The sequence below is a fragment of the Somniosus microcephalus genome, chromosome 2, assembly GCF_052327205.1.
Source record: "Somniosus microcephalus isolate GS21.2 chromosome 2, FLI_Smic_1.0, whole genome shotgun sequence".
Classification (NCBI taxonomy): domain Eukaryota; kingdom Metazoa; phylum Chordata; class Chondrichthyes; order Squaliformes; family Somniosidae; genus Somniosus; species Somniosus microcephalus.
In genome coordinates, this window is record NC_140988.1 from 184,521,440 (window position 1) to 184,544,769 (window position 23,330).

Genomic DNA, 23,330 nt, shown 5'->3' on the forward strand with positions numbered 1-23,330 from the left:
AGAAATTGCACCATTAGCAGCAGGATCGATACATTGGCCATCAGCTACGCCACTTCCAATTTGCCACCATTCTCGCTATGGCGTATTCTAATTAGAAATGTAGGAAAATATGGAGGACGTTTTTACGGCAAGATCAGCACGCTAGACGGTGAAATTTACGTCGCCAATCTTGCCAATGCAGGAAAATCTGGGCCAATAAACATGGCCCAGAATTTTTCTGGGGTAGAGCATCTCGCGGCGTGCTCTGTTGGTTTGACTTTTTCCCTCACCCTTCAGCTTGAAAATTTTTGCCATGCAAGTTGTTGGAAGTGCAAGCTGACAATGGCACGGCGAGGGCAACAGGGCATCTGGGACCTTGGTGAATGACAGGACCAACAGGATTGAGAAAGAAATAGGGGAACGACTAAGAAGGAAATAGGGTGAATTAGAGTCAAATCAGGTACGGAAAGAGAAATAAAGAGGGAGCGAAAGATTGGATTAAGAGAGAATAAAGATAAAAAGGAAAAGTAAGAAAAATTTTTAAACATTTTACATTTTAAGAAGAATTAAATCTCTAACAACAATTTACTACCTGTAGGAATGAGACTCCACAGTTTCAATTGTTCCCTTACTGGGCCAACAGATTAAGTGGCATTGCAGGAACATAAAAATCTCCATTAAAAAAGGTACTTATGCTGTTAAGTACCAGCCTTAACTTTATGCGGCAAGTTTAATTGGCAATTACTGTGCAAATGCAACAATTTCTTGAAAGTCATGGGGAGATTGAGGGTGAGCTGCCCGCGTGAGGCTAACGGCAGAGCAGCGCAAATCATCCAGCAACTTGTGGTGCTTCGCAATTCACGGGGTATCTCTTCCTCCCCACAAGTTGGTGCACAATTTAAACATTAATAGCGGTGAGCGCCATTAAACCCGCCGTTACTTTGGCAGTATATTCTGGCCCAATGACTCATTTATTTTGAGGGAGTCTACTATGACCAAATTGAAGGGAAAGGTTTCCTGGGAAAAAAGGAGCACACGTTACACACATGACTGATGACCCCTCTGGTGAAATCACATGTTCAATCACAGTAAAGCTATAATGCTCTCACCAGAACTGGTCTGCTCATTGAGAATGTTTAGTCATTAAGCAACATTTCCAGTGCTCTGATCGCTCAGGTGTGGCTTTGCCATATTCATCTGTGAAAACATTTACAGGGGCTTGGTAATAGAGGTGCATGAGAAACAGCAGGAAGCAAAGAGGAAACATCATGAAAAATATGCTTAGGAGTAATTGGAAGAAGATTCTGCATTGCTGACTAGCAGTGAGGTTCAGGACAATATCACAGGTCATTTGATTAAGAGGAGCCCCACCAAAGCTTAAAATTACTGGGGAAAAATTTGTGTGCGACAAGAGAATTGACGGTGTGACCGGCAACTCAAGTAAACGGCTGCTGAAAATGGCTGCAGTGCTACCATTGAAAAATTGGCTCTGGAGGTTGGCAATGTGGAGTGCAGCGCTAATTTACCATGCAATGCCCTCCTGGTGGCATTAATGGAGGCCTCCGACGTGAAGTTCCTATCCACAGTCGGCGTTGCAGCTTCTTACAGCCTGTGGGAGCGAGGCTGTGGAGTTTGTAAGGCATTATGGGCAATTAAAGCAGCTGTGAATTAAAGGGGCAATGCGTTCAAAACTAATAAAAATTAAAATCAAGTGAAAAAATGCATTTTTCCTTACTGCCTTTCAAAAAAAAATTAAGATTAAAAATAAGTCCCAAATGGCAGTCTTCCACTCTTAAAGCTGAATTGTCTTCCACACCTAAAAAATGGTAAAAGTGCTTCAGCACTAACACAAATGGCTCAGCAAGCCAGGGAAACACCACCCAGGGTCTCGCACGCAGCACTCCAGCTTTGTGCAGGGGGTCAACACGGCAAGAGAGGTCCTGTACCCACAGGGGGCCAAGAGGCCCTCCAGAAAGAACGATGTGAGACCAGATCATCAAGGCCATCACTGTCAGCAGTGTCGCTCCCACCACCTGGTTCCAGTGCCCAAAAAAGCTTCATGACCTCAGACCACTGGTCAAGGTCAGTGAATGCATTTTCAAGAGCCGTCTCCTACCAACTGCACCACCAGCCTCACACACTGCTCAATGCATGCCCCACCCCCACCCCCCAAATCACTCACCTACCAACAAACTGTACCAAACACGAGGCACATTTCCCATTCCTAGCCTCACCTCACCCCCTTGGAGGAGACGGTGCAGGCCATTCTTGGTAGGGGCATGGCTGAGCCCTTGGTCAGCGGTGGGGCAGAAAAGATACAAGATGATGGTATCCTCATACGTTATCCTCCTTCTGGCATGTACCTCTTGCTTTCTCACCCTCCCCTCACCACAACTCCAACCTTGTGCCATCCTCATTTCACACATCCAAGAAATGCAGCCTGTCCAGCCAATGGTTGGCCATGAAGAGGGAGAGGAGAGTGAAGAGTGAAGATGATGATTGATTTGACATTCCCAGCCACCAGCTCCTCAAGGTTGACCAGCAAGGCCATTTGTAGTGTCCCCCACTGAAAGTCAGCAGCCTTCCACCAGCCATACTGCAGCCACTGAGGTACCACTATGTGACATCAGTAGAATAGGCAAAGGCACACACAAGTCAGTCACTAAGAGAATGCATAAGGGTGATGAGTTGATTTCTTGATGTCATTGGATGGATAGATGGATAAAGTTGGATTGGTAAGTTTGCTTTGTGGTGGCTTTTATTTCAGCATTGTGGCCAAGAGGACACTGTGATGGTCAGTAACAGAGGGAAGGTAAGATGTGGGACAAATGTTGAAAGCGGAATTGGGGTTGTGGTCACTGGGACTGCAGGTGGATGATTCCATCCCGGATATCCCGGTCAGAAAGGGGCTGTCTGCGATGCATCCTTCCTTCAGCTTCATCCTCTTCGGCTTCCTCCTCCACAGCTTCTTCCTCTTCTGTGTCTTCCTTTTCCCTCTGCAAGCAGATGCTGTAAATTTGAAATGACAGCATAAAATTCTTGAGATACTCAGCTGGTCAGGCAGCATCTCGACCTGAGACATGAACTCTGTTTCTCTCTCCATGGATGTTGCCTGACCTGCTGAGTATTTGCAGCATTTTTGGTTTTCTCAGAGGTCTTCCTTTACCATCTGAGGCCTTGCAAGCGTCCAGTAGCACTCTCTATGCACTTAAAAAACTCTTAACATCTATTGCAGCAAGCCACTACTTCAACAAAATCAAAAAAAAAGTCCAAAAGTTTAAAGATAAGGGGTAAGCCATTTAGGACAGAAATGAGGAGGAATTTCTTCACTCAGAGAGTGGTGAACCTGTGGAATTCTCTACCACAGAAGGCAGTAGAGGCCAATTCATTAAATATATTCAAGAAGGAGTTGGATATATTTCTTAAGGCTAAAGGGATCAAGGGATATGGGGAGAAAGCAGGGACAGGGTACTGAATTTGGATGATCAGCCATGATCGCATTGAATGGCAGAGCAGGCTCGAGGGGCCGAATGGCCTACTCCTGCTCCTATCTTCTATGTTTCTATGTTTCTATTTTAAATGCAAACTTACCTGAAAGATGTGTGTGTCCCTTTAAGAGGTGCTGACAGTGCCTCTGTCAGTCTGCTTGCACACTGGGTTTACCTGGCATGCTTAGGGCCCAGCGTTGAGCACAGCGCTAGAGTCGAAGTTTGCAGTGGTGGCATCACTACTCCACCATTTTTTTTGCAGGGCGCTACCTAAGAATGCCAGCGCTATCGGGACTTCCAAAATAGAGGACACCGCGGGACCCGCCACCAGCTGGTGGAAGAGAGGCAGCCGCCACTTTCTTCACCTAACGCCGCGCTAACGGGCGGCGCTAAGGTAGGACATTTCTCCCCCACTATTTCTTTTACTCATTTGCAGCAGACCAAATACCTTTTCTTTTGTGTTTAAGAGTTGCACCTTTTTTTCTCTTCGGAAATTGTCAATTTTAGTCATAGAGTCATAGGGAAGGATGTTCATTGAGCTGTGGAGGCGGGATTGGAGGCGTGTGGGGGGTTAAAATCCCAAAATCGGGGGGGCACGTACCCATCCCACCCCCAACCCGCCTCCATGTCAGTTTCAAAGGAGGCGGGTACCCGACTCGCGCTGGGACCCGCCTCCCCGAGGCGGGAAGGGGATTAGTGCCAATTAACTGCCTGTTAACAGGCAGTTTTTAGCCTAATCCCTATTTTCATAGCTGAAGTGTGGGATTCCCAACAGCTCCAAACCACGCCAAGTTAGCAAGGCGGGCCGTCGGGCTGAAGGGCTTGGAGGGGTCGAGATGTCCGGTGTTCAGGTGAGTGATGGGTGCATGAGTGCAGAGGTAAGTGTGTTTGGTGTGTTTAAAGTGTTTAAAGAAGTTTTACTTACCTTTACAGCCTTCCTTCCTTCAGGTCTCGGGAGTCCCTCATCTCACCGGCACAGAAAGCAGAATGGCCGCGATCTGTCAAAAATTGCAGCATTCAGCTTTCTGTTCCGGGGAGATCTCTAAATCAACCTGAGAGGAAGGAATTAACTTAGAGTACAGATTGTCAGTGTTTGACAGCTTCAAACAGCTGTGAAACGCTGATATTTCATCTGTCAAAAGGTCCTGACAGATGACATGTCAATCTGTGACGTCACCTGTTACCGGGTGGCCCTTAATTGGCCTGCTGAGCCCGCTGGGCGGGCTCAACAAGGTCAATCAAGTCAAAATCGTGTGGGTTGGCTACAACTCGATGGAGGCGGGACTACAACCCCGAAAGTTGTAGTCCCGCCTCCTACCCGCCTCCTCAATGAAAATCCAGCCCATAGAGTTATACAGCACAGAAAAAGGCTCATTGGCCCATCGTGTCCGCGCCGGCCATCAAGCCCTGTCTATTCTAATCCCATTTTCCAGCACTTGGTCCGTAGCCTTGTATGCTATGGCATTTCAAGTGTTCATCTAAATGCTTCTTGAATGTTGTGCAGGTTCCTGCCTCTACCACCCTTTCAGGCAGTGAGTTCCAGATTCCAACCACCCTCTGGGTGAAAAAGTTTTTCCTCAAATCCCCTCTAAACCTCCTGCCCCTTAGCTTGAAACTATGCCCCCTAGTTATTGACCCCCTCTACTAAGGGGAAAAGTTCCTTTCTATCTACCCTATCTATGCCCCTCATAATTTTGTACACCTCAATCAGGTCCAGTTTTGACTCCAGTTTCTTTGTAATAAAGCCACAAAATGCAGTTGTAATGAAAGGATGTGCTTTAATTGAACTTTTCTGTGTATGGCAGTGTCTAAGGTGCATTTTCTGCACGTGGCAACCTGCACATGACCCCCCAAGAGCATATGTATTATATAATAAGTGTTCTCTGATTGTGTTTAAACAGTACCTGTGTTCTTTATACTGGTGGTAATGGTATCACTTGCCCTGATCTGCGTGCTTCCCAGCTGTTGTTGCTGAGATTCTAGGTTCCCTTGAACTGGAGGGCAACTATCACTGATGTCCCTTCAGCAGAGCCAGGAGGGCTCTGCGTTTGAGTCACTGTGGTGTACCTGTTTTTGAAGACACCCCTGGAGACCATTTGTGCAAGGTCTGGTCTGGCACAGAGCCCAGGTCGCCATCATGCTCACTGAGCTGCTCTTTTGCCAGTTTTTGCATGAAGCTGCTGCAATGTGCCTCTCCTCAGGAGGCACACTCATTTGTCAAAGACAGAGGAGCAAGTACCTTGAAGGGACCTGAACTGCTCCTTGATGGATATCAGTAGCCCTTTTTTGATGGACTTCATACAATTACAATGGACGATACAGTCATGAATGGAGATGGTTCCTTGCCAACAGCAGACTCCATACCAGACAACTGTCCATTCAGCCTTCCCATTAACCGAGTTATAAAGTTGATTGACTTCTCCACACTGTCCATGTATTCTTTGGAATGCAAGAGGAATTACAGTGCAAGGAACATGAACAAAGGTAGTCAGAGTGATAGCTCCCCAATCTACACCATTGCCCCGCATCATCTTCTCTCATCTACTCCCACACCATCATACTGTGCAATATCTAGTGCTTCCTACGGCTCCTCCACATCCATAATTCACAAGATGCTTGTATGTGGGTTGGAAAGTGAAGGTGGCGATGCTGGGTGTGCTGTACTGCTCTGGATTCCACTGCACACCGCTGGTGCTGGCACCATCATCTGTGAAGACAACAGAGGGTGTATTTATGAGTCTATTGACACACTTTGCTTAGTAAGCATTGTCTTTGAAAGTAATGATGTGGAAAACTGTTTCTCACCATGTGACAGCAGTAAGTCAAAAATCAGGAGGCAGAATGAAATTGGAACATAGCAGCTGCTTCTCCTTCCACTGTGCCTATGCCAATGTAGGCCAGTGTCCTTTGTTCAAAGGTTGCCAGGGGTTTCATTACTGTACCACTGTAGACCCTGTTGTGTGCACCACCTTTTTCAGTAAAAGTGACATGACTAGACATTATTGGTAGGGTTCGTTCAGTAAGACTCTGGTACACCTTGTGCAATAACTCATACTATCAGACTGAAATCAATATATATAGTGCATAGTAAAGGCTGCAGCATTGCACTTTCAATTCCGCATTACTTTGGCATGGTACTTCTCAAGATGTGGTACTTCTTTGCAACATCTTCCCATGCCAACATTGATACCAACAGTAATCTGCATCGAGGCAGCCTGGACACATATTTGATTCGTGGGCCACCCTCTTGTTCCCAAATAGTGGTAATTAATCAGCTCATTAACTGTTTCAGAAATGTGAATATTATGAGCTTCAGTGAAGATGTGCTGAGTGACCAACTTCTGCTTTCTGAGATGAATGAATTTGTGAGGCACAAATCGAACCGGAAGAAACCAATGTGCAACTGCCAGTTTGATTGACAGGTGGTACAAACAGAAATGAGTAAACTTTAATAAGTTTGGACTATTCCTGAAATCATAATCTTCTGATATTCACACTTCAATTTTTCCTATTAACCTTTAGTCTGCAGCAGCGATCTAGACGCAGAAGCTCAGATTAATCTAACACATTACTGAATTTCACTGATGCAGCCAAGATTACAGTCTGTTACTTGGCACTATTTTTAGGGATAGCATAATGGTGAAATTTCTTCCTTCATTTTCAAAAAAAAGTATTTTTGTGAAGAATTCTTATTGGAGTCTTCAAGATTCAAATCATGTTTGCTATTTCTAGTATATGTTTTCTAGTGAAGTTTAGATAATGTTTTATTGCACGTCATGAAGTCATAAAGTTGTGATTTCATATTCCAGCTGTAAGTACCCCAGCACCATACTTTTCACAAATTTTCTGATCTGACTCAAGTCATATTTGATTTTAGGCTCGAGTGGAGCATAAATGCTGGCATGGACTGGTTGGGCCGAATGGCCTATTTCTGTGCCGTATATCCTAAGTAATATGTTAAACCTTTATGATATTTGATTTGTTGTAAATGTCCTTCTGTATATAATGTGAACAGCAGAGGTCACAAGAAAAAATGATCTCAAGCCCATTCATCCCAGTGCACATACAGTATATATTTCTGCAGGGCACAGTAATGGAATGTTCTGGCTCTGGGTGTGTTTGCCTAACATTATGAAATACATGGTTCATATTTAACCAACTATTGCACTGGAGTCTTTTGTAAAACAACAGATTGGAATTCTGCCAGTTCAACACATTGAGTAAATTTACCTGGTTCTTGGCCAGACTGTTAGGCATAGTGATTCACAGTAGCAAAGTACACCATCTTCAGGGGAAGAAAAAGCACAAATAAACAGGGGGGTCAGACTTATTCAACCCCTGCTGGGAATGCCTGCAGTTAGCAGACAATGGAGTGGCACTGCCTACAGCTCTGACCTCCTCACTTTCCTAGCTGAAGAAGAACAACCAAGAACAAGATAGGAAGAGAAAAGACCTTATGTTGACAAAACGTATAAAACATGTGCTTGTGAATAATATCAGAAGTTACATTAATTTATTGCTGAAAAGTGTGAGAATCTTACAGTTCAAGCAGGGAATCCAAGTCAATGAAGACATCTCTTGGCAAGGATCTGATGCCGCTGTTAGCCAAAGAGCTGAAAATAAAATAATCCACTTTAAGGCACTGCCTCATTAGTTTAAATACCTTCTGAGAAATTACTTGATTTATGGGTGATTTCTTTCAATAGAAAGAAGAACTTAAAACTTAGATTGTGTTAAAATAACTTGACAGGTAACAATAACATGAAGACTTACAGATGGGTCAAAACTCTGAGCCCTCGAAAAGCATGCCTTGATATAGACTCAATTGTGTTGCTTTCAATGAATCTGTAGAAGTGAAAAAAACTACAGTAGTTAGTCCAAATGGTTGAGTAATTCAATCATTAAAATAATGAAGGAAATAGAAAATGCAAAAAGTAAAGAACTCACAAATACTCTAGATGTGGAAGCCCAGCAAAGGCATCATCTTTTATTGACGTAACTGAATCTGAATTCAGGAGCCTGAAAAAAAATCAACTCTTTTGAGGATTTTACAACTTTAAATGTATGTTACAAATTTTTGCAAAGAAGCAGCATCCAAACTAGAATTATTGGCAATAGATTTAATTTAAACTTTATATAAGCAACAAATCATTACAAATGAGTGAGAGTTTTCTTTCAAAGTTGTATACTTTCTGGAGAAAAGTAGCTTCAGAGCTAGGGTGTTTTTTTAAATTCATTCCTGGGATGTGGGCGTTGCCGGCAAAGCCAGCATTTATTGCCCATCCCTAATTGCCGTTGAGAAGGTGGTGGTGAGCCGCCTTCTTGAACCACTGCAGTCCATGGGGTGAAGGTACTCCCACAGTGCTGTTAGGGAGGGAGTTTCAGGAAAACGGTCAGCTTTCTTTTAGGAGAGTTACCAATTATACAATCAAGATGGAAGAGAAGTGGGGAGGAGGGTTTACAAGAATACAGAGACAGCTTTAGCAAGGAATGAGTGAGAGAGATGAAAAAGTCAAGAGTTGACACTTTCCTTCAATACAGTTGTGTTTAGCAAATTTTACAAAATGTTTCTCTAAAAAGAATTAGCACATAACGTTAACTGTTTAACAAGCTTGTGCATTGGTGTAAAAAACACATAACCAGTAATGAGTGTGATATTTCACAGAAATTCACTTCTTCAAAGCTTAGATTTCTAACAAAGTACAAAAGAAGAGTTCTGCAGTTTTATCCACAGCACATCTTTTCTGAAAACAAAGTGATGAAGTGAGAAGTAAAATTCAATGCTTGACTTCCAAAATAGTTACTTTTTCAGGCGTTCAAATTGCAAGTATGGATGTCATTTTATATAGTTTAGTACAGCAGTGGCCCCTTTCAAGTGGAGTCTGTTAACAGCAGTATTCTAGTAAATAATATGATGGATTTCCCAGAATGGATTTACAGAAGTTACGAGTAGAGTTGAAGTTGGCTCAAGAAGTCTCAGATCAATCAAGGCACTGGCCTCAAACAGTCCTTTGGTCCCAGTGTAAGTGCTCGGAACTGCCCATTGGGAACTTCCGCCTCTGACCCCACCAGAGCATCTGGAGTCAGCAGGAGACAAGATGATTTGAGTTTGCTTGACAAAAATTTGAAAAGTTCTAAGGACTGATATTTTGAGCCACAGGAAATTCAAGTCAGGTGATTTAAGCAAACATATTTGAGCCGCAAGATGTCAGAATGAACATAATCGTGTATTTATTTGAATAGGAAGCTGGAGTGGAAAATAAAAGAGGAACTGGAAGGAAAGAAGTGAAATTTGAGTTTCAGTTGGAAATGACAGCTGAGGGCAGCATGGTTAGAGATGGAAATGGACAGAATCAAAATTTGAGGAGAAGCTACAAATATTCCAAAAGTGTAGAATAAAGCAAGAAGAGGAAACAGCAGCTGTGTGAGTATGGTGCTGGATGACACAGAGGTTGGAATATGCTATGAATCTTCAGGTTGTACTTTCATAATAATTCATAATGTTGATGGAGAGAAGAAAAGCATAAAGCGTGGTGGCTGTGAGGTAACATGAGGATGTCTGAAAGATCCCACATAGAATAGCATTGTAATCTTTTGGTGGTTTCAGTGTGCTCCCTGGGCATAGTTGCAAGGTAAGTCACCTCTAAGTGCAGCTATGCTGGTAATTGCACCCACTGATGAAGGCAGCTTCTCAAAGCACTACCCATTAGTTCAAGCAGCTAATAACCAAGTGGCTGAGCCAAGGGTCAGAGGTGGAAGTTTCCAGTGGGCAGTTCTGAGCACTTACACTGGGACCAAAGGACTGCTTGGGCCAGTGCCTTGATTGATCATGATACCCATGAACAGAAGTAGCCTTCTTAACGTCTTGAGCAAAGATGGAGTAAAGTGATCACTCTCTAAGCTTTTACTAGTATTGATTGCATTTAAGTGCTGTAGCCATAAGCTTGCTCCACTGCATGTTTTGATGCCCAGAGTCACTTCTGTAAACTGCAAGGGAATGATGTACCATTTGCTGAGGTGACAATAAACATTTAGTTTATTAAATCTATGAGAAAAATGTTTTTTTTTTAATTATAGCTTGTGTTTTCTGATTTGAATGGTTATATAATCCATGTTCTATTATTCAGTAAAATCAATAGCCCAGAAATTCGGGTCGGGGGCTTCCCGCGGGTGCAAGCCCCCGATCTGCACTTACCTTGCACGCCGGCCGTTGTGCTGTGGGCCCCCGTGGAATTCCGATCCGGGGCCTGGTCCAGCTGCCGGCACGCAGTGCTTGCATATCCCAGGGGCGCAGTTAGTTCAATGCGTCTCCTGGGATCACATGGGCCATGGGGAGCCAATCGGAGCAGGGAATGCTCCATTCATAAGTCTGACAGGAAGTGCTGTCAAGACTTATAAATACTACGGCCCCAAAACAGCACTAAATCTTCAAATACATTGTTTTTTTAAATCACATTTTTAAAATAAACTATAAATTGCATGAAATAACTATTTTAAACAATAATTTAAATTTTTGAAAAAACTAATTTTATTTTCTAACGGGCTAAAAATAAACTTACCTTGTTTTAAAGTATTTAAAAATAATAAACCTGTGGAAAAAATGTTTTAATTTTAATTAATTCACCACTTACCTTGTAAAAAGCAGGCCTTACGCCTGCTTTTTACATTTCTAACTTCTGCAGGCTTACCCTCCCGGGAAAACCTGTGAAAAAAACCGAAGTTCGATGCGCACGCGCAGCCCCTCCTGCGCATGCATTCGACCTCTGAACCCCTTCGTTCAGGGGAACGGAAGCGCCGGTTTCCCGCGCATGCGCAGTGCATGCAGGAAACCGGCACTTCCATTGGGCCTACGGGTGAGTACCCCGTGCGTACTCTCCCGTGGAGACCCGAATTTCTGGGCCATTGTTGCTACAATATCCATCAGTATGCAATGATGAAAACTACCTTTAGTATAAGGATGTCACTTAGATGCCTAAGATTTGGCTCCCTGCAAATAAATATAATCTATTCAAAATAATAAACAAGTAACACTGTTTTTTTCCAAATGAGTATTAGTCACACTAATAAAATAAACACAGAACAGTAAATAGTATCTTGTTACCAAGTAATAAGTTTTGTGATTGTTAAATATTCCACATCAAAACTAACACTTCAATGAAGATCTATAAAGCAATCTTGTAAAAATAATGAATTAAACAATAACAGATCTCGATTTAAGGAAGCTTCATAGTCAAATTATGCCCACAAAAATATCTTGTGGCATGTGCTTATGAAATATTAAGCTATAAAACTTCTATGAAGCAAATATAGAAATTAAAAGCTCTTACAATATTTATAAAGTAACACTCTGGGTGGTAGAGTGGTGCAATCCTTTCATTAATGGGACCTAGTTTTAAATCCAACCTGGACTGATGGAATGAAAGTTGCCTTTGGGTTTGAGGATTCTATATGAAATGAGTTCAGGCAGTCTGACTCCAGTCCCTAATGGGCACAGACCTACAGCACAAAACTGTCCCTAAATTGGCAATCTCACTCAAAGAAATCACAGGGTAATTGGTGTGGGAAATGGAAAAAAGTCACACTGGTACAGTAGGGGGTGCTCGTCTGCGGCTGAAGCTACGTGCTGGCACAGAGTACAGGGAGCTTTACTCTGCATCAGGCCGTGGTATATCTGACCTGGGAGTGATGGATGCTGACACTGGGGGCTCGATTTTCATTGAGCTGTGGAGTTGGGCTTGGAGGTGTGCGGGGGGGGGGGGGTTAAAAATCGCAAAAACTGGCGGGCGGGGCCCCCCCCAACCTGGTTCCCGACTCCGAGCAATTTTAACTCAGGCGTGTCTGATGGTCCCGACTCCGTCCCGCATCCAACAGGTGGGACTGGTCTTTAAGGCCCTTAATCACCACTAAATGGCCTCTATAATCCTATTTAAAAGGCCCTTGCAAATTTAACCCTTTTCCCACGTAAAACACGCCTGGTGAGAAACACGAATGTGAAACCTGGCGGAAGCACTATTGGATTGCTGACTATCAACTGCAGGTCAACCATTAAAGAGGAGATTTGATCAGCCATCATTTGCAGGTGGCAGGACTTAGTGGTCTCAGGTCTGGGGCAACTTTTAGAAGGCTTAACCACACCTGTGGAAGGTAGGAGCCTCACACCCATCTCCAGTGTGGCCTCCTAGGAAACCCCTCTCACCACCTTCACTCAGCGCTTCCTCAACGGAGGCATATGCCAGAAGCATGGAAGCAATTTACTTCCTTCTTATCTGGGCGTTAGAGGAGCTCGAGCACCAGCTGCAGCAGCAGCAGAACCAGGAACAACAGTAGCACCAGCAGCAGGAGCGCCAGGCTGCTGCTCACCCACCTGAGGCTGCACAGACCAGAAGGGGCCAGCGCCTGGAAGCCCGTTGGCGCAGGAGAGACCCCCCAAACAGGATCTACAGATGCAGGGTCACCTATCTCTACATGTCTGAGTGGCAGTGCCAAAGGCCGCTCCGACTTTCGCGAGAGGTAGTGACTGACATCTGTGCAATGCTACAGCAAGACCTGCTGCCCAGAGGACCTGGTGGACAAGCATTACCAGTGGCTGTCAAAGTCACCACCGCACTCAACTTTTTTGCCTCAGGCTCATTCCAGGGATCAGCAGCAGACATCAGCGGCATCTCCCAGGTGGCCGCACACACTTGCATCATGCAGGTAACCGATGCCCTCTTTGCCCTCGCGCACAATCACATCCATTTCACCAAGGATCGCGCAAGTGTCACGGCGTGAGCGGTTGGATTAGCTCATCTGGCAGGCTTTCCAAGGGTGCAGGGCGTCATTGACTGCACACGTGGCCCTTACGGCACCCCATCGCAATCCAGGTATTTTTGTCAACTGCAAGGGCTTCCACTCCCTTAACGTTCAGCTGGTGTGTGACCACAAGAAGGAAATTTTGCATGTTTGTGCCATGTACCCTGGCAGTTGCCATGACTCCTTCATACTGCACCAGTCTCGTGTGCCTCCACTATTCAGTCCACCAGACCAACTTAACGGATGGCTACTTGGAGACGAGGGCTATCCCCTGAGGACGTGGCTGATGATGCTGTTGAGGAGACCATCCAACGAAGCTGAAGAGAGCTACAACTCCAGCCATATGTCCACCAGGGCCATAATCAAGCAAACCATCAGTTTGCTGAAGTTGCGCTTCAGATGCCTGGATAGATCAGGTGGAGCCCTGCAGTACTCAGCAGCCAGGGTCTCCAGAATCGTCGTGGTTTGCTGTGCACTTCACAACATGGCACAGCATCGTGGCTTGCAGATTCCTGAGGACCAAGTGGCTCCTCACATATCCTCTTCAGATGAGGAGCAGGAGGAGGAGGAGGAGAAGGAGGAGGAGAAGGGCGAAAACGAACATCCTGCAGAGGCCCATCAACCAGCGGCAGCATTACGCGAGAACATTGCTGCCCGGGATGCAAGGAACGCACTCATCCTTGCCAGATTTGCTTAGCCTAGTCAATCAAACACGTTTGTCTCGCAGCTTCTTACCAGAGCATTGACAATGGCCAAGAACCAGCGGATTCCTAGCACTCCGACCACCATACTGACAGTTGCAAGTATTCCTAAGGCCTCAAAGTGGAAGTCCCACTAGCAAAATGACAGACGCCACAACTGCAACGTTTGCCATCAGAATTTTTATGTACAATTACGACGTGATGGCATTTTTACACTAAACACAAAATTTCACCCAAGTGACTACCCTTGTGACTACTTGTGCTTTATCTTCCTCTTACGTGTGCTCCTACATAGTTCTTCCTCTGTGGCTTCAGCAGATGTGGAGGCCCCTTGCTCACTTTGCTGCTGCTCCTGTCTCGACACCTTTGGCGGGCATCCTCTGGGGTTGAGAGCCTGTGAGGGCTCATCAACAGTCTGCTGCTCCTGTGGCTGTGCAGGGGTTGAGACGTCTATCTCACTTGGGTGTGGACTCCGGTGAGGGCTCTGCAGTGGCATGGAAGTGTGAGCGCTTGGAGAGGAGCCCCCACTTCCTTGAGGTATGCCACCAACCTCCCTCTCATGGGTCAATTCCCCCTCAGCACCTGCAAGTGGCTGGAGAGCACCTTGCTGCACATCAGGGGGGCCATGGGGACCCGTATCTGCAATGGCAGTCCTACTCAGAAGGACTTCCATAAGGGTCTGGGTTCTCTGTTCAATAGATGCCCATCGCTCCTCAAGAGATGTCATTCTATTCTGAACAATGACCATGTTTTCCATACCCTGGCGACTGAGCTCCTCCATGGCCGTAGCCATCCTCTCCTGTATGGTAGCCAGCCTTACCACGGAGGTAGCAATCATTTCCACGGAGGTAGCCATCCTTTCCATGGTGATGCGTTCATACGCCAATGACTCCACAAAGGCTCTGCTCATGTTCGCTATGGACTCCTCCATTCGCCCCACACTCACATCGAACCTGGAGACAAAACCTGCCAGAGACTCCTGCATCTGTGCCTGGAGTTCCATCACCTCTGATCTTATGGATGGACCCAGAGGCAGAGGGTCGACATGCTGCTGAGCCGAGCTGGCAGAGTCCTGCGCCCTCCGACTAGGACTCTCCACTGCTGTCCCTGTCTCCACAATCTGCTGATGCTCACTTGTGAGCTGTGATACACCAGGTGACAACACTATTCTATGTCCCAAAAGTCCCACCGAGGTGTGAGTGTCTGCGCTGGTGCTGGGTGCGCTGAATTCTGGTGACGCTGCGCCCTCAGAGGTTGCAGCTTCCTCTGAGGAGTCTGGCTGCTCAGCCTCTTCTTCCTGGTTAGGGGGGACGGATGCTTGTGATGGTCCTGTGGGGGAGTAAAGGAAAGAGTCAGAGATGTGATGCAAAGGCTACAAGCACATAGCTTTTTGCAGGTGCTCATAAGTCCATCTGTTACAGCTTCAGAATCATTATCAGTGACTCATGCAATGTCAAAGAGAGAGATGGGAAACTTTCCTGTCACCAGCTTGCTGTGTTGCACCCGTCTGTCCATCCCCCACGTGCAAATCATCCTCAATGCCCATAATTTCCAGGACGGCCTCCTCCCAGGGGGTCAGGTGGGCTAATGAGGCTGTCCCTCCTCCTGTCCTGGCTCGCTCTCTTTTGTTGTGAGCTCTCTTTTCCTGCAATGAGGGAGACAAGTGGAGGTTGAGTGAGAATGAAGGAGTGAGTGTAGAGATTGCATAGCATAGATACTTAGAAGGAGACAAAGATGGAGTGAGGTGGCAAGACCAAGGGCCCTCCCTGTGTGTTGTCAGTTGTGTTCAAAGCATCAGAGTGATAGGGAGTGTGAGGGCTGCATGGTGGAATAGTTATGTGAATGTGAGCATAGAGAGAGAGGGAATGGGTAAGGGGGCATGGATGTCAGTGTCAAGTCGGATGTGGAGGAAGAGATTGCTAAAGCTGAGTGCTGGTGAGGAAAGGCAATGGGGATCAGACTGAGGGTGATGGGAAATTCATACTCACTTTTCCAGTACGCTGAAGGTCATGAAATCTTTTCATGCACTGAATCCAGGTTCTGCGGGTGACTCCCAAGGAGTTGACCTCCTCAGCCATCTGCATCCACACAGCCTTGGTCTGAGTGGGAGGCCTCTTCCTCCCTGATGAAGGGAACAGCACCTCCCTGTTGGCCCTAACCCCATCAACTAATGCCTGCAGTGCCGCCTCGTCAAAGCGAGGAGCTGATCTGGCCCTCCCGCTTGTTATATTTGCTGCAGCTCCCTCACACTGCACAGTCAAGAAGCTTGGCAGTCTGCAGAAGAAGCAAGGCTTGCTGTGGACCTTAAATGCAGCAGCAATGATGACGTCATCAGAGGGGACTTTCAGTCATGAAAAACCCATTTGCAAAGGCTTCCCACACGTTGGAAATCAATTGGCCACTTAAGTTAAAATTGCATCAATCTCCCACATCCATTTAGATTCATGTGGGAAACACGAAATTCGGATAACACGACACCATCCTGCACCTGAGTTAAAATCCAGCCCTGGGTTTCTGAGCTGGCAGAGTTTCATTCCCCAGCACTACCTTGCTCAGCACATTTTTTAAAAATAAAGCAGCAGTCATAAAGAATATGTGAATACTGAAATTACTTTAAAATAAGCATATTTTAATTACTTACCATCTCCAACAATAATTTTATATAAAATTCTCATTAAATATTAGAGCATAATTACAGTAAGGTTTGGAAACACAGAACATTTATTTTGTAACTGAATAGAATTAACCAAAAAGGTGATTTATTCATGAGGAGGGGGAAAGTGAATTCACCATTTCTTTTTTTTAAATTCTGTTGCTATCCCGAGCACAGGGACGCTGGTTGCTTAATTTTCAGTTCCCAATTTACCATGCGCCACAAAGTTGGTTTTAAATTTAGTGTTGCATCCAAGGGCCTTAAAATTTTTGTTGAATTCATGGCTCATGTTTAGCTCAAGAGAGTCAGCATGGATTTGTGATGGGTATGTCATGTCTGATTAATGTAGTTGAATGTTTTGAGGCAGTCACTTACAGTGGATAAGGGAGAGTCTTTGGATGTTGTCTATATGCACTTCCAGAAGGCATTTGATAAGGTTTCGCACAAGAGATTAGCAAAAATCAAACCTTGTGACATGGGTTGGTAATTGGTTGGGAAGTAGAAGTAAAAGGAAAGTTCTCTGATTGGTGGGATGTGACAGTGGTGTTGTCCAAGGATTTGTACTGGGACCTCAACTTTTCACCATATCTATTAATGGCATGTATGAAGTAATAGAGAGTTGTATATCCAGGTTAACAGATGACACTAAATTAGGAGGCACAGTAAGTTGTATAGAAGGAGAAGGAAGTTACAGAGGCACATTGCCAGACTAAGTGAGTGAGTACTTTCCTAAAGTATCTCCATCCTGCATGTGGTTTCAACCTGTCAACCTGTCAATTGGGCTATTCTGCAGTGATAAGGTTATTTTCCTTACCTGCCCTTTTCAGGCATGCACAGCGCATGCGCTGAAAACCGGCAATTCCAATCTGTCAAGAATGCTCTTGACATCCTCCGGCTGCCCTGGAGAAGGGCCTCTGCGGGGGGAAGAGTTCCGCTTTTTGGAGACCCTCCGTACCCACCCGTAGGGATCAGAATATCTGGGCCATTGTCTTTATTATTATCACAGAAGTCCTATTCTATTCCTCAAAGTTTTATACTAATAATTTTTTTATTTTGTCAATTATTTCCTTTATAATTCTTATATTTATTTACCATATTACAAAATTCTAGAATTGCTGCAGTGATTACCTATGTTACTATTTTTCCTTTACTTATCTTCTGAATGATGACAATTCATGCTGGGATTTGGATTTTGTGGGCAGTGACTTTACTCAAGTGTTCATTCTTCATTTGTGAGTGTGGACAACAGTTGGCAGCAAGTATTGCATACAAACATAATAGGGATTACGGGAAAGCATCCAGAGCAATGGCCCTCAGATAGTGAGACCAACTGCCTATTTAATTGAGATTGATTCACTTAACATAGGAACATAGAAACAGGAGTAGGCCATTGAGCCCCTCAAGCCTGTTCTGCCATTCAATGAGATCATGGCTGATCTGCAACCCAACTCCATTTACCCACCTTTGGCTCATATCCCTTAATACCTTTGGTTAACAAAAAGCTATCAAACTCAGATTTAAAATTAACAATTGATCGAGCATCAATTGCCGTTTGCAGCAAAGAGTTCCAAACTCCTACCACCCTTTGTGTGTAGCTGTGTTTCCGAATTTCATTCCTAAAAGGTCTGGCTCTAATTTTTAGACTGTGCCCCCTAGGGATTTTTCTGTGTAACTTAGTACTAGCCATTGAGACATTTGAGGAAAAGAGGCCGATCAGTTGTATTTCATTTTAAACACACGTACCTACGGGTTCTCCCCATCCTTTATTAAACTAGATTGGCCACAAACTATCTTGTGTTACACATACAGGGACAGGTAATGGGGAAAATGTCCATAGCCGATAGGAATTGATTTCACACCTCGTCACCCCAGTGTAAACAATGATTTCATGGATAAAGAAGATCGTAAGATTGGACTCCACATATATCTATCACTGAGAAATGCATACTTCACATTCATAACTTCTATCAGCTCAGCCTGTTTGATAATTTGGCAATTCGTTCGTTATTTATCTTACATTTTTGCACCAGAATCGAACTGGTTTACCCAGAGAGTTGGATGTTTACACCCCATCCAGCCCCACAGAAGCAGTACAATACTTACAGAAGTTGCAAAAACGGCAAGTTTGAAAACATTCCTTCTGTTATTTCGCGATAACTTCCATTTACCAAACTCCTGGGAACAGAGTAAAAGCAAAAAAAATGAAGAGGATGCAATTGTTTGTAATGAATATAGATTGGCCTTGCTATGACTGAAGTGATTTGAAGATCTGGCAGTGAGACTTATATTTTTAATACACTTACGAAACTCTTTGATTTCTCCTATTTTATGTAATTTATAATGTGGCTTCCTTGCTCAGAGAAAGCTGGATTGATTTGCCATGGTGCACTTTATCCAGTTTTGCTCAACAGTCTCTCTCTCGAAGTCCTTTTCTTTACTCTTAATTATTGTACACAGATTCCTCGCAACACAAATTATTCTGTAACCTTATAACATGGTTACATAGAATTTTTAAAAACTGTTCGAAGCTAATGCAATATTCTATTCTCTTACAAAAAGTCAAACCTATTTTTAAAAAAAGGTGTTGTTGGAAATCGAAAACTATCCGCTAAAGGCCGGATTGAAATGAAACAGTGAGAATGGCGGGCCAGAGCGCACTGTGACAGCAGCTCCCACGGCAGCCAGTGCAGTGGCTGAAAGGCCCCCTCTTCTTTTATTTTGCTGGAAGAGCCAAATTAACAAAAAAATATGACTCGCCTGTCACCGCGTTATAAAACGACTGTTAGATCGCAAACTGCCATAATGTTAAACATTCTGCACTGCCAACTACTGCACGCTCGACGCACAGTCCTGACAGCTTTGCTACATTCAGTATGGGTCCACCGCTTACCTCTCGTTTCTTGGATACATTAGTGCAGTGAGATATAGTTACACAATAATATAAACAATCTCTAACACTTGTCTTTCAATTTAAATTTCATTTCCCTGCTTGCATTTGGTTTTACTTTAAAGCGGAGCTGACTGCCAGCTGGGGTAATAAGGATTGTCACTTCGTTCCCAGTCAGGGACAGATGAAAAACAACACATATATTGTAGTCGGTTCTGGTTACTTACAGGGAGGTTATATCACTGGGGCTGATCCTTGGGACAGATGAACTTCCAATACACATGATAGTGTCCCTTGTACAGCTGCACCGAGATGGACATTTCGCTGTTTTTCTAATCTCGGCACCGGATAACAAGCTGATCCCAATTGCAACAGAAAGCAACGCAAAGTTCCTGTCCAAACTACACATTTTTAGTCTTTAACACGCTCTTACACACGACCATTAAAAAAACACCCCACACACAGTCCTGCGCCGACCACTTTCTGCACCGTCCGCCGTTTGCACGAAAGCGCTGACATCAGCGAGTAACTGCAGCCATGGCTCCAATGAATTATTTATTGAATGTTCCGACTCCAGAGAGTTTAAAAATATCCGCTTCCAACACAACAGGGTTCAACCTGCCCTTGCTCGCTGGTTTAACTTTCTCTCCACGTGAAAGACCATGGATCGAATTTGGGACCCAAACATTCTCGCCAAGTACCGAACAGTCAAATTATAGGGGCATTTAAAATAAAACTTAACTCATTTATAGTCTCATGTAACTTTGAAAGGGGGATATGAATGGTGAGATTTAAAAAAAATTAAATACTTCTTGGCTATGTCACCTGAGCGATTTGCAAATATCCCCACAATTTTCAAACTAATGCACAGAGTATTTCCATTCCCAAAAGGGTGAGTACTCATGTGATCAATCTGAATTTCTATGTGTTTTTCCTCGCACAGTAAAAAAAAAATCCTCTGAGCACATTCTGATTCGACTCTGCGTCCCCCCTTAATATTGTCTTGGAGAAATGACGGTAATTACAGGCAGTTCCGAAGTGGATTGCAAATCTTTAATCGATTGGTAATCTATATGTTCGCTCCATTTAGATAGGGACTGAGGAACTTTTAATACACGTGGCGAATTCGGAAGGCGATGCTGTATTCTCTGCAGGTACTGCGGATGTCGAGTTGGATGTTGTCACATTGTGAAACGGCACCGATTTGCAATCAGCACCTTGGACAAGGACACTGAGCAACAATCAGCATCTTTGGAAGGGAGCCTGTAGCCGCATAATAAGAAAACAAAAAGCATCACGCAAAGCGACAGTACATCAGGGGCAGCGAATCATGAGGTAATGATCAGCACTGCTGACACTGGGTGGCTACTGACACTTTCAGCAAGAGCGAGCTGTTTCATTGCCATGATTTGTATTTGTCCTAAAAATAGCTGACGTGTCACCTCAGTAGCCCTGGAGGGCTTGACATGCACTGCAAGCCTACACAGGGTATTGAAATAGACAGCCAGAGGTATAGAAAAATAATACTACACTAGGTGAGAAATATCATGGCAAAATCCCATTACAACCATGACTTATTATTAATCATATACTATAGCAGTACATAAAACAATCAATCATCGAGGTAACACTATCAATTTGCAGCTTGAGTTTTACAAATGAGGGTAATATGCCTCTGTGACCCAGATGCACCAGGATTTGGGGATAAGAGGATAATTATTTTAATCAGAGGTACTAGCAAACTAATGTCACTTAATATATCCATTGTATAGATTCAAAGAGGGTCATTAGATGGGGGAGAGTAGGAAAGAAACCTGGGCCTATTGCTCCCCAGTCCATTTATGACAGCTGGTGAAAATTTTCTTGGGTGTAAGAACTCCTCTATAGTGCTACAACTCAGAGCTATGTGAGTAAGTCAGGGGATCCATATTCAAAACTGATAGGATACTCTCCAACTGATGGTTATACATTTGTATGAATTGGTAACAATTATTTTCTACACATCGAGCTCTAGGCCCCATTTATTGACTAATACCCTAAAATACAGCTAGAGGAAAAACACATCAATCTCACATTTTGATTCTAAAGATACTGACACTATCTACCACTACTGAGATAACACAATGAATGGCCATGGCCACTGAAGCTGCATCTTCAGTTCACTGATTCGGAGGCAGGTCTCTGTTAGCTGTGGTTTGTGTGTCACAGCAGGAAACCGAGCCAAGCAATCTGTAGAAATTAATAATCACAATGACGATATTTGTGTTTGTTTCTGAGTTTTGAGCCAGAGGGGAGGAGTGGTAGAGGACCCGTTTAAGTACTAATAACCTAAGTGCTTGTGAACTAAATGTTCCGTGGTTTTGTTAAGTCATTGCAAACTAATCTCTGAAAGAATGGATAATCATTTAATTCTAACACAATCAATTATGTATTTTTTTAATTAGCTGATGAACCGATATGGAAAATTTAATAGCAATGTACAATGTATGGAGAGGGGACAAAGTGACATTTTCACTGGCAAAATGCCCTGGACCGATAAATCCCCTGGACCTGATGGCCTACATCATAGGATTTTGAAAGAGGTGGCTATAGAGATAGTGGGTGCATTGGTTGTCATTTTCCAAAATTCCATAGATTCTAGAACGGTTCACGTGGATTGGCAGGTAGCAAATGTAACCCCACTATTTAAGAAAGGAAGGAGAGAGAAAACGGGGAACTACAGACCAGTTAGCTTGACATCTGTAGTAGGGAAAATGCTAGAATCTACTATTAAGGACGTAGTAACAGGGCACTTCGAAAATAATAATAGGATTGGGCAGAGTCAACACACATTTATGAAAGGGAAATCATGTTTGACAAATCTGTTAGAGTTTTTTGTAACTAGCAGAATTGATAAGGGGGAACCAATGGATGTGATGTATTTGGATTTTCAGAAGGCTTTCGATAAGGTGCCACACAAGAGGTTATTAATCAAAATTAGGGCTCATGGGATTGGGGGTAATATATTAGCATGGATTGAGGATTGGTTAACGGACAGAAAACAGAGAGTAGGAATAAATGGATCATTTTCGGGTTGGCAGGCTGTAACTAGTGGGGTACCGCAAGGATTAGTGCTTGGGCCTCAGCTATTCACAATCTATATTAAAGATTTTGATGAGGGGACCAAATGTAATATATCCAAGTTTGCTGATGATACAAAGCTGGGTGAGAATGTAAGTTGTGAGGAAGATGCAAGGAGGCTTCAAGGGGATATAGGCAGGCTAAGTGAGTGGGCAAGAACATGGCAAATGTAATATAATGTGGAGAAATGTGAAGTTATCCACTTTGGTAGGAAAAATAGAAAAGCAAAGTATTTTTTAAATGGTGAGAGATTGGGAAATGTTGGTGTTCAGAGGGACCTGGGTGTCCTTGTACACGAATCACTGAAAGTTAACATGCAGATACAGCAAGCAATTAGGAAAGCAAATGGTATGTTGGCCTTTATTACAAGAGGATTTTTAGTATAAGAGTAAAGACATCTTACTGCAATTATATAGGGCCCCGCTGAGATCACACCTGGAGTATTGTGTACAGTTTTGGTCTCCTTACCTAAGGAAGGATATGCTTGCCATAGAGGAAGTGCAACGAAGGTTCACCAGACTGGTTCCTGGGATGGGGGTATTATCCTATGAGGGGAGATTGAGTAGACTAGGCCTATATTCTCTAGCGTTTAGAAGAATGAGAGGTGATCTCATTGAAACATACAAAATTCTTACAGGGCTTGACAGGGTCGATGCAGGGAGGATGTTTCCCCTGGCTGGGGAGTCTAGAACCAGGGGTCACATTCTCAG

The 23,330-nt window shown here is 44.0% G+C and overlaps 1 protein-coding gene across 1 annotated transcript in view; it reads right to left on the minus strand.

The window, feature by feature from the left end:
* The window catches only part of lgi2a (leucine-rich repeat LGI family, member 2a), a 90,997-nt gene extending 70,805 nt beyond the window's left edge, over window positions 1–20,192 (minus strand). The window contains exons 1-5 of the mRNA XM_085967878.1: window positions 19,728–20,192; window positions 18,717–18,788; window positions 8,415–8,486; window positions 8,241–8,312; window positions 8,009–8,080 (exon numbers count right to left, since the gene is read on the minus strand). Of these exons, the coding sequence (XP_085824004.1) occupies window positions 8,009–8,080; window positions 8,241–8,312; window positions 8,415–8,486; window positions 18,717–18,788; window positions 19,728–19,909 (470 nt within the window). The 5' untranslated portion in view covers window positions 19,910–20,192. The remainder of the gene's footprint in view (window positions 1–8,008; window positions 8,081–8,240; window positions 8,313–8,414; window positions 8,487–18,716; window positions 18,789–19,727) is intronic.
* Between the last annotated feature and the right edge of the window lie 3,138 nt (window positions 20,193–23,330).